Below are 18,803 nucleotides of genomic sequence, written 5' to 3' on the forward strand. Positions count from 1 at the left end.
TCCTTGTCCATCTCTCGGCAGTTATAGCCACCGAAATGGAGCGTGGGGCGGCCAGCGTGGTCGTGTCGATGGTGACGCGCCCGTCAGCTGTTGGGGGTCAGCATGCAGCACACTTAGCAGAGGTGCACGGGAGGGTGGTCGAGGAGAGATGAAAGGTTGCAGTGAGGTGTCACAGCATGCTAGCCTCGCGTACATAGGCAGCAGGGAGAGAGGGGCGAGATGCAGCCATGCGGTTTGTGCCAAGGGAGGGGAGTGATGGGAGAGATGATAGGGAGCTAGGGGAGGGACAGGAGGGGAGCTAGGGAGGGTAGGGAGTGCAGGCATGCATGCTCCAGGGCTTGGCTGTATTTGTTTGGGTCGAGGCCAAAGGTGGTATGATCATCAAACCATCCCGGCCACCTCCTCTCTCCCATTTCCCTCTTAACCACATGGTGCCAAATGCATGCCTAAGCATGTGATCCGTGTGTGTAGAGTAAAAGAGTGGAGAGAAGGGAGATGGGGTCGAATTCTGTCCATATGCTGGTGGTTTGGAGGAGTAAAGAGAAGAGAGGGATAGATAGAGGGATGCAAGGTAATGTGGTGGTGTGATGGCCGGCATGGCCATTCTCCACATTTTTAATTTGTTTGAAAAAAAAATTTCGGTCCACACACTAGGACATGTCCCAAGGCAAAGTTGAGAAAAAAAATATGATGAGCCAAAAAGGCTACTTGTTTGTAGAGTTTTCAAATTTGAGATAGGAAGATAAATGGATGAGATTTGGGGGAGGCAAATTTGGGTGGAGGCATGATCTTGCAAGATCATTATCACATGCCAAGGATCAGAATGATCTAGGGTTTTTGCAAGGTTTAAGTTAATAAAACTAGTACTAATATAAAGGGTGTCTCATGAAAAAAAAGTTTTAGGAATCCATGTCAAGTGGAGATCATCACTAGGTACACACATGCACTCACTCAAACAAAACAAGATCAGTTATGCATGCAAATTTTTAATCTGAAAAAGTTTTTGTTGGCCCTGAATTTTGCATTTCCAAACTTTAAACAAATGCACAAAAGTTGGGTTGTTACAAACCTTCCCCCCTTAAAATGAATCTCATCCTCGAGATTCGGTGGCTAAGAACTGAAGAGTGCGGGAAAGTCCTTCCGAAGTTGATCCTCTCGTTCCCAAGTGGCTTCCTCCTCGGAGTGATTAGTCCACTGAACCTTACAGAATTTGATCTTCCTTCTTCGGGTGAGATGGATAGCTTCTTCCAAAATCCGAAGGGGTACCTCACGGTAGGTTAAGTCGGTGTTGAGGTCGAGGGTGCGATAATCGATGTTCTTGAATGTCTCAGGCTTGTCAGGCACTTGGAGGCATCGTCGAAGCAGAGAGATATGGAACACATCGTGGAAATCCGATAATTCAGCAGGCAGTTCCAGTTGATAAGATACTTCACCTCGACGAGCGAGAACCTTGAAGGGCCCAATATATCTGGGGGCAAGCTTCCCTTTGACGTGAAATCTCTGCATTCCCTTGAGTGGAGTGATGCGAAGATAAGCATGATCTCCAACCTTGAAGGTCAATTCACGTCGCATGGAATCAGCATAACTCTTCTGGCAGGATTGAGCGGCCTTGAGGCGATCGCGGATCAGTTGAACTTGTTCTTCAGCTTCGCGAAGATGGTCAGGTCCAAAAACTTGACTATCTCCGGTCTCGGACCAGTTGAGAGGGGTTCGGCAACGACGACCATATAGGGCTTCAAAGGGGGCCATCTGCAGACTGGCTTGGTAGCTATTGTTGTAAGAGAATTCCGCGAAGGGTAGACAATCTTCCCATTTTGCTCCATAGGCGAGGACACAAGCACGAAGCATATCTTCAAGAATCTGATTTACTCTTTTGGTCTGGCCACCGGTCTGCGGGTGATAAGCGGTGCTGAAGGCGAGCTTGGTACCGAAAGCTTCATGCAGGCTCTTCCAGAATCTCGCGGTAAATTGGGTACCACGGTCAGATACGATCCGCTTAGGAACGCCGTGGAGACTCACAATTCGGGACACATATAGGTCAGCTAGCTTGGTACCATTATAGGTGGTCTTCACCGGGATGAAATGGGCAACTTTGGTAAGTCGGTCAACGATAACCCAGATGGAGTCGTGACCGCGCTGCGATTTAGGCAATCCTGTAATGAAATCCATTCCGACTTCTTCCCATTTCCATTCGTGGATCTTGAGGGGTTGGAGTAGTCCCGCCGGTCATTGATGCTCAGCCTTCACTTTCTGGCACACGTCGCAACGAGCAATGAAAAACGTTATCTCGCGCTTCATACCGTGCCACCAAAATTGTTTCTTCAGGTCTTGATACATCTTGGTTCCTCCGGGGTGGATTGAGTAGGGGGTGTCGTGAGCTTCCTTCATGATGAGCTGCTTCAAGTCTTCGATATTAGGTACACAGAGGCGTCCCTTGTACCACAAAACTCCTTTGGCATCAATGGTGAAGCCAGGAACTTCTTCCCTATCCATCCTACACTTGATTCCTTCAATACTTTCATGTCCCACCTGAGCTTCTTTGATCTGATCAAACAAAGTAGGCTGCAGCTCAAGATTTGCCAGGAAACCGTGGCTAACCAACTCGAGGCCGAACTCCTCAAGTTCTTCATACAGCTTGGGTTGAGCAACCTTGATGAGGGCGTTCAACGAACAGGGCTCTCGGCTAAGGGCATCAGCTACGACATTGGCTTTACCGGGATGATAATGAATACCGAAATCGTAGTCCTTGATGAGTTCCATCCATCTGCTCTGCCTCATATTCAGCTCACGCTGAGTGAAGATGTACTTCAGACTCTTGTGGTCGGTGTAGATTTCACAGCGATTTCCCACTAGATAGTGGCGCCAGGTCTTCAGGGCGTGAACTACAGCAGCAAGCTCTAAGTCATGTGTGGGGTAGTTCATCTCGTGCGGTCGAAGTTGTCTTGACAAATAGGCTATCACCTTGCCTTCTTGCATCAGCACACTTCCCAAACCAAGTTTTGATGCATCACAGTACACATCAAAATCCTTGGTGATATCGGGCATGGTCAAGACAGGGGCTGTGACTAATCTCTTTTTGAGTTCCTGAAAACTGGCCTCACATTTATCGGTCCACTCAAACTTCTTATCCTTCTTCAACAGCTGCGTTAAGGGTCTCGCAATGCTGGAGAATCCCTCAACGAACTTGCGGTAATAACCCGCCAATCCTAAAAAGGCGCGGACTTCGGTTTGGTTGGTAGGGGCTTTCTTCTCCATGATGGACTGGATTTTGGATGGGTCGACGGATACTCCTCCGGCAGATATGACATGGCCAAGAAATCCTACCTCTTTCAGCCAAAATTCACATTTACTAAACTTGGCATAAAGCTGATGGTCTCTGAGAGTTCCCAAAACAATCCGCAGATGTTCAGCATGCTCTTCTTCATTCTTAGAGTAGATCAGAATATCGGCGATGAACACCATGACAAACTTGTCGAGGTACTTCATGAACACCTTGTTCATGAGATTCATGAAATAGGCAGGGGCATTGGTCAGTCCGAAGGACATCACGGTATACTCAAAAAGTCCATACCGTGTGGTGAAGGCAGTCTTGGGAATGTCTGACTCTCGAACCTTGAGTTGATGATAACCAGTTCAGAGATCAATCTTGGAGAAAACTCGGGCGCCATTCATCTGGTTGAACAAATCTTCAATCTTCGGGAGGGGGTATTTATTCTTGATAGTGACGTCATTCAGCTTCCGGTAATCCACGCACAGGCGGATAGTACCGTCCCGCTTATCCACAAAGATAACGGGAGATCCCCAGGGTGATGCGCTCGGGCGAATCAACCCTTTCCTCAACATATCATCTAACTGCTTCTTCAACTCAACTAATTCTTGAGGGTTCATCCGGTAGGGTCGCTGAGCGATGGGGGCAGTTCCGGGGACTAACTCAATGATAAACTCGATATCCCGATCAGGGGGCATACCGGGTAATTCATCTGGGAAAACTTCAGGATACTCACAAGCAATGGGTACTTCATGCAGGGCTGGACTGGCGACACTCTTCTTGCATAAGGCTTTCGATGATGGCATGGTGGCTATATGTTCAATTATCTCGCCGTCTTCAGCAGTCATGGTTATGGCTCGGCGAGCACAGTCGATATGTCCCTTATACTTGACCATCCAATCCATGCCAAGAATAACTTCCAGACCTTGCTCACCCAATACTATCAGATTGGCGTGAAAACGCTTCCCCTGAATATCTATAGGAACATCCTTGCAGGATAGATCCGTTTTGGTGGAGGTTCCCGGAATTTGAACTAGCATAGGCCGTCTCATGATGGTAGGCCTTAAGCCACTCTTTCTAGCGAACGGCTTAGTAACAAACGAATGCGATGCTCCGGAATCAAACAAGACGATGGAGGGTACTGAGTTGACGGGAAACATACCCAGAACGATATCCGGAGCTTCCTGAGCTTCTTCAGCATTGACGTGGTTGAGGTGTCCCCTAGCTGGTCCAACTGGCCTCTTCTGGTTCTGGTTCCTTCCGGCGGCAGTACGGGCTTGACCCTGATTTGGCTTGGGCGCATTGGGGCGCTGAGCAGTGTTCATCTTGTTGGGACACTCCTTGGAGAAATGACCCGGCTGTCCGCAGCTGTAGCATCCGTTGGTGGAGGGGCGGACGGTGTTGTTCTGGCGGTTGTAATTGGGATTGTAGCTGCTTCCTCCAGAACGCTGAGGGTTGAAGTTGCGGTTGGGGTTGTTGGGGCGAGGTGCAGGGGGTGGTGTCCTCTCTGGCTGGGGCGCTGGTATGGGCGGAGGGAAACTGCGGGGTCGCTGAGTGCTGGAGCTGCCTTGCTGCAGCATCGCCTTGCGCTTGCGGTTCTCAAACGCATTCTTGCGCTTGCTCTCAACCATGATAGAGGCATCTACCAGCGACTCAAGGTCTGGGTATGGAACAACCACCAAGATACTCTGCATCTCGTCATGCAGACCATTCAGAAAGCGGTCCTTCTTCTTCTCTTCGGTGTCGGTGAATTCTGGAGCATACCTGGACAGTGTGGTGAACTTGTCCATGTATTCCACAACAGACATGCTTCCTTGCCTCAGATTCATGAACTTGTCCTTCATGAGCTTGATTAGTCCAGACGGAATGTGGGTCTTGCGGAACTTGGCCTTGAATTCTTCCCAGTTGATGACGTGTCCTTCAGCTTGAATAGCCTTGACATTCTCCCACCAAGCGCGTGCAGGTCCAGAAAGAAAGTGAGTGGCGAACAACACCTTCTCATCATCGCCAACTCCGGCGACCTCCAGGTTGTTCTCAATGGTGCGAAGCCAATCATCGGCGTCGAGGGGTTCAGTGCACTTGGAGAAAACAGGAGGGTTGGTGCTCTGGAAATCTTTCAGCTTAGAGCGGGGTTCTCCATTCCCGTTCCCGCCATTATTGTTGTTGGCGTTTCCAGTAGCAAGCTGAGCGAGGTGCTGAAGGGTAGCAAGGTTAGCTTGGCGCTCTGCACGGGCTGCCTCACGGTCTTCCATCATAAGGCGCAGAAGTTGCGCCATGGTTGGGTCCGGAGGTGGAGGGGGGTTTTGGTCGGACCCGCTGGCGTTTCCACTACGGGTTTCAACCATCCTGGAGAGATGTGGATCAGATATTAATGGAAAAACAAGGAGATGGGCAGCCACTTAAAAGGGGAGGGCTTGTTAAAAATGCAACTTTGAAAACGGAAACTCGCAAATGCAAAGTAGGCAAACGATAGCATAACATAGTAGGGTGCCGAAGGCACAACATAGTCATACAACATCACAACATAAGTCTCATACATCACAACCAAAATGGATGGTTTAACAGAACCATCATCATAAGTCTACTCGCATCGCACGGGGGCCTATCTCATCGCCCTACGATAAGGTGGTGCGAGTCTGGGGGTAGGACTCTAGAAGTCGTCAAGGTCCACGACAGGACCCTCAGGTGCAGGCGGGGCGCCCACGTCGAAGGCTGGCTCCTCGGGGTCCTCCTCAGGCATCAGTGGCTCAGGCTCCTCATCTTCATCGTTGATGAAGGCCTCATCCTCAGTATCAGGCTCCATATCGAAGTCCTCCTCCTCGTAGTCGTCGTCGTCGCTGAGAAGGGCCTCGTTCTCCTTGCGGAGATCCTCACCGTCGTCCTCAAGCTCCTCAATAGTGGCCTCCATCTGAGCAGTCAGAGCCTCCAGCGAAGCCACCTTCGCCTTCAGGCGTGAAGCCTTCTGGCGTGCAGCAAGTCTCTTCTTGCGCTCACTGGCCAAGTCGGCCTGTGCAGCAGCAAGCTGGGCGTGAAGTTTCATGATCTCATCCTCCTGCAGATCGCACCTCTCTCGGGCGCGGTCCTGCTGAGTCTGAGTGTGGTGCAGCAGGTACTCCAAGTGGTGCAGCTGGTGAGCGGTGTCGGGGTGCGGGGTGACAGGGTATCAACTTGTCAATGCCTATGGATTGTAGGCTAGGGTTTAGTTAGAAGTAGAGGGCAAGTAGATCTCGAAGGTTTCAGCCGAAAAGTACTCGACGATTATGAAAACTAGGGTTTGTAACAATGATTCGATTGCCTCTTCGTCCCTCGACTCCCCCTTTATATAGGAGGCGGAGCCGAGGGCTTCGTTTTGTACAAGCTACAGAGTCCGGGACGGTTTCTAACTCATCCCGCCAGATTTACAAATAACACTTCCTATTACAATTCTAACTTTCCTTAATACATCTTGGGCTCCCGAATCTTCTTATTCTTCGGATATTGGGCCTTCAGTAAACCCCGGGTACTAATTTCGGCAGGCCCATTTGGGATGCCTATGTCAGTAGCCCCCGAGATTTTGCTTGAATCGTAGAGTCAAGGAAAATCTCCACTGTTTATTTTTATTCGAGAGCTTTAACTTTTTTATATTTCATCACATGAAATTCTATATTGTACAGGGATAATGGTAGTTGGGGCTAGTTCATCTGACGGGTCAGGTACTAGTTAACTCCTCTAGTGGCAATCCGCAAAAACCTACTTCAAGACCACGTCCCTGGACATGATCTTGGGATACTGGTGTAAACTTCGACAGGTGCCGCTTAAGGTCTTACCATTCTGTCGAGTCCCAGTCAAATTTATCGAGTACCTAACGCGTCCGTTAGGATTTTTCTTCGTATCTGTTGATACGGATAAAAGTAGTAGAGCGCAGTCTTCGGCAATGCCACGCCCAGCAGAACGGATCTGGGGTCTTACCTTCGCAAATTTGCGGCATTCAGAAATTGATCGCAACTTTGGCGTTCTGAGAATATATTGTCGAGTGCTTTTCCGGCTGTTGGAATGGCACATTTCATCGAGTCAAATATGACTTATATTGCTCTCCCGATGGGAGTATATGTAGAGTTAATTATAACTCGAAATATACTCTCTTGCTTTTCTTCCCATTTCCATTCGGGGATCTTGAGGGGTTGGAGTAGTCCCGCCGGTCGTTGATGCTCAGCCTTCACTTTCTGGCACACGTCGCAACGAGCAATGAAAAACGTTATCTCGCGCTTCATACCGTGCCACCAAAATTGTTTCTTCAGGTCTTGATACATCTTGGTTCCTCCGGGGTGGATTGAGTAGGGGGTGTCGTGAGCTTCCTTCATGATGAGCTGCTTCAAGTCTTCGATATTAGGTACACAGAGGCGTCCCTTGTACCACAAAACTCCTTTGGCATCAATGGTGAAGCCAGGAACTTCTTCCCTATCCATCCTACACTTGATTCCTTCAATACTTTCATGTCCCACCTGAGCTTCTTTGATCTGATCAAACAAAGTAGGCTGCAGCTCAAGATTTGCCAGGAAACCGTGGCTAACCAACTCGAGGCCGAACTCCTCAAGTTCTTCATACAGCTTGGGTTGAGCAACCTTGATGAGGGCGTTCAACGAACAGGGCTCTCGGCTAAGGGCATCAGCTACGACATTGGCTTTACCGGGATGATAATGAATACCGAGATCGTAGTCCTTGATGAGTTCCATCCATCTGCTCTGCCTCATATTCAGCTCACGCTGAGTGAAGATGTACTTCAGACTCTTGTGGTCGGTGTAGATTTCACAGCGATTTCCCACTAGATAGTGGCGCCAGGTCTTCAGGGCGTGAACTACAGCAGCAAGCTCTAAGTCATGTGTGGGGTAGTTCATCTCGTGCGGTCGAAGTTGTCTTGACAAATAGGCTATCACCTTGCCTTCTTGCATCAGGACACTTCCCAAACCAAGTTTTGATGCATCACAGTACACATCAAAATCCTTGGTGATATCGGGCATGGTCAAGACAGGGGCTGTGACTAATCTCTTTTTGAGTTCCTGAAAACTGGCCTCACATTTATCGGTCCACTCAAACTTCTTATCCTTCTTCAACAGCTGCTTTAAGGGTCTCGCAATGCTGGAGAATCCCTCAACGAACTTGCGGTAATAACCCGCCAATCCTAAAAAGGCGCGGACTTCGGTTTGGTTGGTAGGGGCTTTCTTCTCCATGATGGACTGGATTTTGGATGGGTCGACGGATACTCCTCCGGCAGATATGACATGGCCAAGAAATCCTACCTCTTTCAGCCAAAATTCACATTTACTAAACTTGGCATAAAGCTGATGGTCTCTGAGAGTTCCCAAAACAATCCGCAGATGTTCAGCATGCTCTTCTTCATTCTTAGAGTAGATCAGAATATCGGCGATGAACACCATGACAAACTTGTCGAGGTACTTCATGAACACCTTGTTCATGAGATTCATGAAATAGGCAGGGGCATTGGTCAGTCCGAAGGACATCACGGTATACTCAAAAAGTCCATACCGTGTGGTGAAGGCAGTCTTGGGAATGTCTGACTCTCGAACCTTGAGTTGATGATAACCAGTTCGGAGATCAATCTTGGAGAAAACTCGGGCGCCATTCATCTGGTTGAACAAATCTTCAATCTTTGGGAGGGGGTATTTATTCTTGATAGTGACGTCATTCAGCTTCCGGTAATCCACGCACAGGCGGATAGTACCGTCCCGCTTATCCACAAAGATAACGGGAGATCCCCAGGGTGATGCGCTCGGGCGAATCAACCCTTTCCTCAACATATCATCTAACTGCTTCTTCAACTCAACTAATTCTTGAGGGTTCATCCGGTAGGGTCGCTGAGCGATGGGGGCAGTTCCGGGGACTAACTCAATGATAAACTCGATATCCCGATCAGGGGGCATACCGGGTAATTCATCTGGGAAAACTTCAGGATACTCACAAGCAATGGGTACTTCATGCAGGGCTGGACTGGCGACACTCTTCTTGCATAAGGCTTTCGATGATGGCATGGTGGCTATATGTTCAATTATCTCGCCGTCTTCAGCAGTCATGGTTATGGCTCGGCGAGCACAGTCGATATGTCCCTTATACTTGACCATCCAATCCATGCCAAGAATAACTTCCAGACCTTGCTCACCCAATACTATCAGATTGGCGTGAAAACGCTTCCCCTGAATATCTATAGGAACATCCTTGCAGGATAGATCCGTTTTGGTGGAGGTTCCCGGAATTTGAACTAGCATAGGCCGTCTCATGATGGTAGGCCTTAAGCCACTCTTTCTAGCGAACGGCTTAGTAACAAACGAATGCGATGCTCCGGAATCAAACAAGACGATGGAGGGTACTGAGTTGACGGGAAACATACCCAGAACGATATCCGGAGCTTCCTGAGCTTCTTCAGCATTGACGTGGTTGAGGTGTCCCCTAGCTGGTCCAACTGGCCTCTTCTGGTTCTGGTTCCTTCCGGCGGCAGTACGGGCTTGACCCTGATTTGGCTTGGGCGCATTGGGGCGCTGAGCAGTGTTCATCTTGTTGGGACACTCCTTGGAGAAATGACCCGGCTGTCCGCAGCTGTAGCATCCGTTGGTGGAGGGGCGGACGGTGTTGTTCTGGCGGTTGTAATTGGGATTGTAGCTGCTTCCTCCAGAACGCTGAGGGTTGAAGTTGCGGTTGGGGTTGTTGGGGCGAGGTGCAGGGGGTGGTGTCCTCTCTGGCTGGGGCGCTGGTATGGGCGGAGGGAAACTGCGGGGTCGCTGAGTGCTGGAGCTGCCTTGCTGCAGCATCGCCTTGCGCTTGCGGTTCTCAAACGCATTCTTGCGCTTGCTCTCAACCATGATAGAGGCATCTACCAGCGACTCAAGGTCTGGGTATGGAACAACCACCAAGATACTCTGCATCTCGTCATGCAGACCATTCAGAAAGCGGTCCTTCTTCTTCTCTTCGGTGTCGGTGAATTCTGGAGCATACCTGGACAGTGTGGTGAACTTGTCCATGTATTCCACAACAGACATGCTTCCTTGCCTCAGATTCATGAACTTGTCCTTCATGAGCTTGATTAGTCCAGACGGAATGTGGGTCTTGCGGAACTTGGCCTTGAATTCTTCCCAGTTGATGACGTGTCCTTCAGCTTGAATAGCCTTGACATTCTCCCACCAAGCGCGTGCAGGTCCAGAAAGAAAGTGAGTGGCGAACAACACCTTCTCATCATCGCCAACTCCGGCGACCTCCAGGTTGTTCTCAATGGTGCGAAGCCAATCATCGGCGTCGAGGGGTTCAGTGCACTTGGAGAAAACAGGAGGGTTGGTGCTCTGGAAATCTTTCAGCTTAGAGCGGGGTTCTCCATTCCCGTTCCCGCCATTATTGTTGTTGGCGTTTCCAGTAGCAAGCTGAGCGAGGTGCTGAAGGGTAGCAAGGTTAGCTTGGCGCTCTGCACGGGCTGCCTCACGGTCTTCCATCATAAGGCGCAGAAGTTGCGGCATGGTTGGGTCCGGAGGTGGAGGGGGGTTTTGGTCGGACCCGCTGGCGTTTCCACTACGGGTTTCAACCATCCTGGAGAGATGTGGATCAGATATTAATGGAAAAACAAGGAGATGGGCAGCCACTTAAAAGGGGAGGGCTTGTTAAAAATGCAACTTTGAAAACGGAAACTCGCAAATGCAAAGTAGGCAAACGATAGCATAACATAGTAGGGTGCCGAAGGCACAACATAGTCATACAACATCACAACATAAGTCTCATACATCACAACCAAAATGGATGGTTTAACAGAACCATCATCATAAGTCTACTCGCATCGCACGGGGGCCTATCTCATCGCCCTACGATAAGGTGGTGCGAGTGCAGGGGTAGGACTCTAGAAGTCGTCAAGGTCCACGACAGACCCTCGTGTGCAGGCGGGCGCCCACGTCGAAGGCCTGGCTCCTCGGGGTCCTCCTCAGGCATCAGTGGCTCAGGCTCCTCATCTTCATCGTTGATGAAGGCCTCATCCTCAGTATCAGGCTCCATATCGAAGTCCTCCTCCTCGTAGTCGTCGTCGTCGCTGAGAAGGGCCTCGTTCTCCTTGCGGAGATCCTCACCGTCGTCCTCAAGCTCCTCAATAGTGGCCTCCATCTGAGCAGTCAGAGCCTCCAGCGAAGCCACCTTCGCCTTCAGGCGTGAAGCCTTCTGGCGTGCAGCAAGTCTCTTCTTGCGCTCACTGGCCAAGTTGGCCTGTGCAGCAGCAAGCTGGGCGTGAAGTTTCATGATCTCATCCTCCTGCAGATCGCACCTCTCTCGGGCGCGGTCCTGCTGAGTCTGAGTGTGGTGCAGCAGGTACTCCAAGTGGTGCAGCTGGTGAGCGGTGTCGGGGTGCGGGGTGACAGGGTATCAACTTGTCAATGCCTATGGATTGTAGGCTAGGGTTTAGTTAGAAGTAGAGGGCAAGTAGATCTCGAAGGTTTCAGCCGAAAAGTACTCGACGATTATGAAAACTAGGGTTTGTAACAATGATTCGATTGCCTCTTCGTCCCTCGACTCCCCCTTTATATAGGAGGCGGAGCCGAGGGCTTCGTTTTGTACAAGCTACAGAGTCCGGGACGGTTTCTAACTCATCCCGCCAGATTTACAAATAACACTTCCTATTACAATTCTAACTTTCCTTAATACATCTTGGGCTCCCGAATCTTCTTATTCTTCGGATATTGGGCCTTCAATAAACCCCGGGTACTAATTTCGGCAGGCCCATTTGGAATGCCTATGTCAGTAGCCCCCGAGATTTTGCTTGAATCGTAGAGTCAAGGAAAATCTCCACTGTTTATTTTTATTCGAGAGCTTTAACTTTTTTATATTTCTTCACATGAAATTCTATATTGTACAGGGATAATGGTAGTTGGGGCTAGTTCATCTGACGGGTCAGGTACTAGTTAACTGCTCTAGTGGCAATCCGCAAAAACCTACTTCAAGACCACGTCCCTGGACATGATCTCGGGATACTGGTGTAAACTTCGACAGGTGCCGCTTAAGGTCTTACCATTCTGTCGAGTCCCAGTCAAATTTATCGAGTACCTAAGGCGTCCGTTAGGATTTTTCTTCGTATCTATTGATACGGATAAAAGTAGTAGAGCGCAGTCTTCGGCAATGCCACGCCCAGCAGAACGGATCTGGGGTCTTACCTTCGCAAATTTGCGGCATTCAGAAATTGATCGCAACTTTGGCGTTCTGAGAATATATTGTCGAGTGCTTTTCCGGCTGTTGGAATGGCACATTTCATCGAGTCAAATATGACTTATATTGCTCTCCCGATGGGAGTATATGTAGAGTTAATTATAACTCGAAATATACTCTCTTGCTTTTCTATCTTTTTTTTTTTTTAATTTCATCGGGTACGCGAACAGCGTTCCCGATGGGAGTAGCCCCCGAGGCTACAGCCAAGGACTTGTGCTTGGTTGTAGGCTCAACATGTTAGTCCACCTTGTCGCCATATTGTCATTATTTCCCAATATGATGTCTCTTCTTTTTTTTTTTATCTTTCGGGTGCGCGAACAGCGCTCCCGATGGGAGTAGCCCCCGAGGCTACAGCCAAGGACTTGTGCTTGGTTGTAGGCTCCCGCAATTTCTATATTGCCATACTCGAAATTTTTATTTTTATCGAAGTAGCCCCCGAGCATTTGGGCAAAAACTTGTATTTGATCAAAAGCTCCCGAAGTATTTAATAACTTCTCGTGTCGCCAATCTTCTTTTATTTTTCTTGTCGGCATGCTTCCCTTAATCAAATTTACTTCATCTCTGTTAGTAGTCGTGGTTTTCTACCTTGTAGGTCCATTGCTTCCACCACGTTGACACGTCGTGTAAGTGGGGGACACACGTCCTCCGCTTTTTCTGGCGTACGTACAGTAACGCCTATCTCAGTAAAAATACCTTTTTACCCTTTTATCTAGAAGATCTTTTTTCACCACACGATTTCTTCATCCAACGGTGCATTGCTTCACCCGATTCTTATATAAACCTTTCTTCAACCTCCGTTCACTCCTTCGCTTGCGCCGCCCATCTGTTCCTCTTTGCAAAAACTTCCCCTGCGCCCAACACTCTCTGATCTTCCGCAACCACGAACATTGCTTTTTCCATTGCCGTTGATGCCACCGCGCACGCGACTCACTCGCCACAACACTCCAGAGTCCAAGATGGCCGCCGAAGATCTTGAGTGGGAGAGATCTAAAATCTCCAACCAGGATGCCAACACGCTGAAGAGGCTTGGCCTGATGAAGAAAGAAGACGCCATCCGCTTTCCCAGCGAAGAAAGCTACCCCAACCCTCCAATGGAGTACCGGGTTAGTTTCGTTGATCACCTCATCCGCGGCCTTTCGGCCCCAATTCACGATTTCCTCCGCGGCCTTCTTTTTGTTTACGGGATTCAACTGCACCAGTTGACCCCCAATTCCATCCTTCACATTTCCATTTTTATCACACTGTGCGAATGCTTCCTTGGAATTCCTCCTAATTGGGCTCTGTGGAAACGCATTTTCTGCCTCCGCCGCAATGGCTCCCACAACGCCACCTATAACATAGGCGGCGTTGTTATCTGTGTCCGAACTGACGTTGATCATTTCGACGTCAAGTTTCCTGATTCTGTCCAAGGATGGCGCAAAAAATGGCTCTACATTCATGAAGAAAGTGCCAACTCTGTGGAACACAACATAATCCCTTTCGACGGAAGTGCCAAAATTCAGCGCCGCCGTTCCTGGGACGCTGAAGCTTCCGAAGAAGAGAAAAAGGCGACAGAAGCACTTATGTCTCGTATTCATCAACTTCAAAATACTCGAGGCAAAGAACTATCTGGTGTTCAAATCACTGCCTACTTCCTTAGGATTAGAGTGCAGCCTCTTCAGGCTCGCAAAAATCCCCTTTGGACGTATTCTGGTGAAAACGACGCCAATAGAATCTCCAGTGATCTTTCTGCAAAGGACTTGGAGAAATTGATTCGAAGAGTTTCTCGCCTAGACAAGAAGGATCCTATTCCCTCCTCTTGTCGAGTGGAACCATACAGCGCCGCCAATCCTCTTCCCGAGGTATTTTGTCTTCTCGAGTTTCTGTCTTGTTCCGAACTTTCCCTGCATCTCACTGTATTGGTATCTCTCTAATTTTTCTTTTGTCGCTATTTTCTTGCAGAACCATCCTACTATGGCTTCCCTTCCTCCTCTTCCTGAGGATGGAGAAGTCGAAGAACAGGCTATCGTTGCCGAAGACACCCAAGGTTCTTCTATTCCTGAAAGTGAAGTCGCAGGTTCTCACAAATCTACGGCTTCCCATGAAAAAGAAGTTGAATCTGAAGCCAGCGAGTCGACGCAATCCCTTCCTCCTGCTCTTTCCCCAAGGAACAAAAGGAAAAGGAATGATGCCGAGGATTCTGGCACTTCTAAGGCTGAAAAAGTTGTTCCTTCTCATCCGAAGGCAAATTATGATCCTTATATTGAATCCCTCGTCAGCTCGTAAGTCATCTTTATTTCTCCCTATTTCTGTACTCGAGATGTTTATCTTGTCTTGCTTTTTATGCTGCCGATTTTTGATCAACAGTGATGACGAGGAAGAAGTACCAACTGTTGACGTGGCTCCTCGGACAAGCACGTCACATCGTACTTGCCTCGGACACGCTAGTTGAAGGAGAAGAATCCTCGCCTCCTCAACAAAACGTCGTCACCACAACTCCGCCAGCAAGCCCCCTTGCTCCTTCACCAAAAAGGACAAGGGTTGAAACGATTGTTGAACCTGCCCCTCAATTGGGCAGCTCGTCGACTCTGCTCTTAGATGATGTAAGTTTGTCGATATCTATATTTCTTCTATTTTGTTTTTTCACGCCTTCAACCTCTTTTTCATGCCGATGTTTCTTTTGCTGTATTCTTCTTTAACAGCCCATGATCAAAGAGCTTCTCCGCATCGGATCCCAATTTATTGGGTACCGTGAATATGCTAGCAGAGCCGAAGGTAACAACTTTTATACTTGCCATTTTTTCTTGACTTTTTGCTCCTGTTGCTTGTCGCGGTTTTTGATCTTTCTACTCTTTTTTTTTATATCTCGACAGAAAAACTTGCAGAGGCCAACAAACGTGCCGACGCACTTGCTCAAAAACTTGAGCAAAGTGAGGCGGCTCGCAAGAAAGCCGAACTTGTTGCTAACGAAGCCAAAGCTGAGGCTGATGAAGCCAAAGCAAAAGCTGCTAGTGTTGAGGAACTGCAGAAAAAACTTGAGGATACTGCATCTGCCTTAAACGAGCACAAAGCTGCACAAGCTTCTCGTGAACAGGGGATCCTCAAGCGCCTGAAATCACAAAGTCGACGCACTTTCAGTAATATTATTGATCCCTTCTATTTTTATGAGAGCCGCTGTTTCTTGTTGTTTGACCAACGTTTTGTTTCCTTGGCAGATCAAACAAACCAAGATTTTGATCTGGAGAATCCTGTCGATGACCCTCTCATTGACGCACTTTCCTATCTGGAGCTGCATGGGTCCGAAATTCGTGAAGGCGTGGCCAATGCTAATGCAGGATTGTTGGCGCTGTTCCCCTACTTCTTCCCGAAGAAAGAGGAGCCTCCGACTTTCCTTGCCCTTGCCAAGATGTTCAATTCACCAGAAGACCTTGGACTGAAGATGCGCCAAGAGAATATGAAAATTGCTGTCGAAAGTATCTTGTTGCTCACAGTTCTTGATAGCCAACAGATCGTTGATTGGACGAAAGTTGGCGACATCGAGCGAGATAGAGCAATCAAGATGGAGGTCCACGATTAAGGCAGCCAAGCCCAACACGAAGAAAATCTTGGCTTATCTCGGGATCAAACCAGCTTCGACTCCTAGCTCATCAAGGACGGAGGTCTAGTAGCATGCTTCTTTATTTTTCTTTCTTTCTCTTTTGCTCTTGTCGCCAAAGTAGTTATTTGGCGACACGTACTTCATTAACTCCACTGTAAGGCCTTTGTAATTATTTCGAAAGATTAATGAAAACTCTATCTTTTGCGTGTTGATTGATGTTGTCTTGCTTTGTTAAATTTCAGTTGGTATTTGATAACTATACTCCATCTTCCGCTCCTTCCAATGTTTCGCCTTCTTCTTCTCACCCAAGGAGACCTCTTGCTGATGCTGCACCTGTCGAAGATTCCTTGCCGCGAGAATTGGATGAACTTCGGCAGCAACTTTAGTATGCGAAGAAGCAAACACTTGTGATGATGGAAAAATCTCGCAAGTCATCTGAAACCGAAGAAGTTGCACTTCAGCAAGCTCGTGAGGCCGTGGCTGCCAAGGAAATCGCTGCTTCCGAGGCTGAAAAGGCGACTACTCGAGAAAATTTCATGCTCGAGTTGATGAATGAAGCCAGTGCGGATATGTCGGGTATGCTTGTTTCAACCTCAATATCTTCCGTCTTCCTGCTATGTCTCTTAAAATTTTTCTGCTCCGTTGTTTTGATAGGTTCCTTTACTGATGCTGTTGCCGAAGAAGAGAGGGTAAATACTAGGACGAACCTCCTCGTTAATCTTTCCCTTGATCATGGTTCTTTGTTTTGGGCTACCCCAGAGAGGACCCGCCAGATTGTCAGATTTCAGGATCGCGCTTCTCAAACTCGCGACTTCCTTGACTTCTGTACCAAGACCCTGTCCATGGTTTATAATTCCATGTTTCCTCGGAACGTTCAACCAAAGGTTCTTCCCGAGTTAATGGAGAAATTCAAGGATGCCCACAGGATCCATGATTTTGTGAAAGCTCAACTGGTAGCTGGCGCCAGATTTGCTCTTATCATGCTTCAGATCTGCCACTCAAATCTTGACCTGACCCAAGTTGTTGCGAAAGTCCATCAGAAGGTAAAGCGCCGAAGAGTTGGTGTCGATCGAATTAACACGAAAGTTTCGCCTGTAGCCGAAGAAATGATTGAAGACCTTCTTCGGATGGATGCCGACTTTTTTGCCGATGGCCATTATGCTGACTTTCTTGGCGCTGCTCCTGAAGAAAACAGAATTACCCTTGACGACATACTGAATCAGGACTAATTATTTTCTTTTTGTAGATAACTCTTCTTTGTAACCCATGACTGTGATTATATTGCGAAGCAATCATTATATTTCTATATTTATCTAGCCCCCGAGTGTTTCGGTGGCTATTTACTGTATTTGTATATTGCGAAGTTTTGAACCAAGGCATTTATGTAATATGTATCTATTGCGAATATCAGCCCCCCGAGCTTCTTTATTGAGTACTATTTTGTATTTTGATTGACTCACGAGGTATTTTAATACCAAGGCAAGGCTTTTCTTTTTCGATGAACTATATTGAAATTCGTCGGGTCAGAGACTTTGAACATGTCGATAAAGAAAAGTTATATTGACACTATCTTTATTATATTGCAGCACCGCGAGCCCGCCTCATTAAAAACCTTTCCCGGCCCCACTCGGTGCCCCGAAAAAGGAAAAGAGCGCGTCTGAAAACTCGCGGGCGTTTCAGTACATTGAAGTTTTACAAGGACTATATTTCGACTCTAGGCGTAGAACCGCCGGAGTTGCGCCACGTTCCAGGGGTTTTGCTCCTCCACTCCTGTCTTCTTGTCCTTTATCCTGTATGCTCCTCCTCCGATTACTTCCGTGACAATGTAAGGGCCAAGCCATGGTGACTCGAGTTTTTCATGACTTTTTTGCGTGAGCCGAAGAACTAGGTCTCCCACCTGAAAAGATCTTGGCCGCAAGCGTCGACTGTGGTAATTCTTCAAGTCCTGTTGGTATTTGGTTACCCTTGATAGTACCTCGTCTCGAGCTTCGTCGAGTGCGTCGACGTCGTCTTCCAATGCTATCTTGGAAGTTTCTTCATTATACTCTGTGACTCTGGGGGAGTCGTGCTCTATTTCTATTGGTAGTACTGCCTCTGCTCCATGGACCAGGAAAAACGGTGTCTCCTGTGTCGCTGTATTTGGTGTTGTTCGGATGCTCCACAACACACTTGGTAGTTCTTCTGGCCAGGTATGTCGAGATTTTTCCAGTGGTCCTAACAGTCGTTTCTTGATGCCATTGCAGATGATGCCATTGGCTTTCTCGACTTGCCCATTGGTTTGAGGATGTGCAACTGACGCGAAGTGCAACTTGATACCCACTTCTTCGCAATAATCTTTGAGTTCGTGGGATGTGAAGTTACTGCCATTGTCTGTGACGATGCTGTGAGGCACTCCAAATCTGAAGACGAGTCCTTTTATGAATTTTACTGCGGATGCTCCATCTGGTGAATTTATCGGCTTCGCTTCTATCCACTTTGTAAATTTGTCGACAGCTACTAACATGTACTCCTTTCCTCCTGGCCAGGATTTGTGTAACTTACCCACCATATCAAGTCCCCATTGTGCAAAGGGCCATGACAATGGTATTGGTGTTAGTTCTGCTGCTGGAGAGTGGGGTTTTGCGGCAAACCTTTGACACGCGTCGCAAGTTCTTACTATTTCCTTAGCGTCCTCGATTGCTGTCAACCAGTAGAATCCTGCCCGAAAGACCTTGGCTGCAATAGCTCGACTACTTGCGT

At 48.2% G+C, this 18,803-nt stretch overlaps 1 protein-coding gene across 1 annotated transcript; it reads right to left on the reverse strand.

Moving 5' to 3' along the window:
- Positions 1–5,918: 5,918 nt before the first annotated feature.
- Positions 5,919–11,527, reverse strand: LOC127346628 (uncharacterized). Its single transcript, XM_071828890.1, has 6 exons — positions 11,362–11,527; positions 11,108–11,247; positions 10,253–10,431; positions 7,642–10,174; positions 6,143–6,359; positions 5,919–6,028 (listed from the first exon to the last, which is right to left on the reverse strand). Exons 1-6 carry the CDS (start codon positions 11,525–11,527, stop codon positions 5,919–5,921), a joined length of 3,345 nt encoding a protein of 1,114 aa, XP_071684991.1.
- Between the last annotated feature and the right edge of the window lie 7,276 nt (positions 11,528–18,803).

Source organism: Lolium perenne, chromosome 4, assembly GCF_019359855.2.
Source record: "Lolium perenne isolate Kyuss_39 chromosome 4, Kyuss_2.0, whole genome shotgun sequence".
Taxonomy (NCBI): domain Eukaryota; kingdom Viridiplantae; phylum Streptophyta; class Magnoliopsida; order Poales; family Poaceae; genus Lolium; species Lolium perenne.

Excerpts from the sequence above, each read along its gene's own strand:
- LOC127346628 (XM_071828890.1), bottom strand. The coding sequence starts at position 11,527 with ATGAAACTTCACGCCCAGCTTGCTGCTGCACAGGCCAACTTGGCCAGT. Across the intron at positions 11,248-11,361 it reads TGAGGAGCTTGAGGACGACG|ATGAGGAGCCTGAGCCACTG; the intron begins GTGAGGATCTCC and ends TCAACGATGAAG. Across the intron at positions 10,432-11,107 it reads TGCACTCGCACCACCTTATC|AATGTCAAGGCTATTCAAGC; the intron begins GTAGGGCGATGA and ends GCTTGGTGGGAG.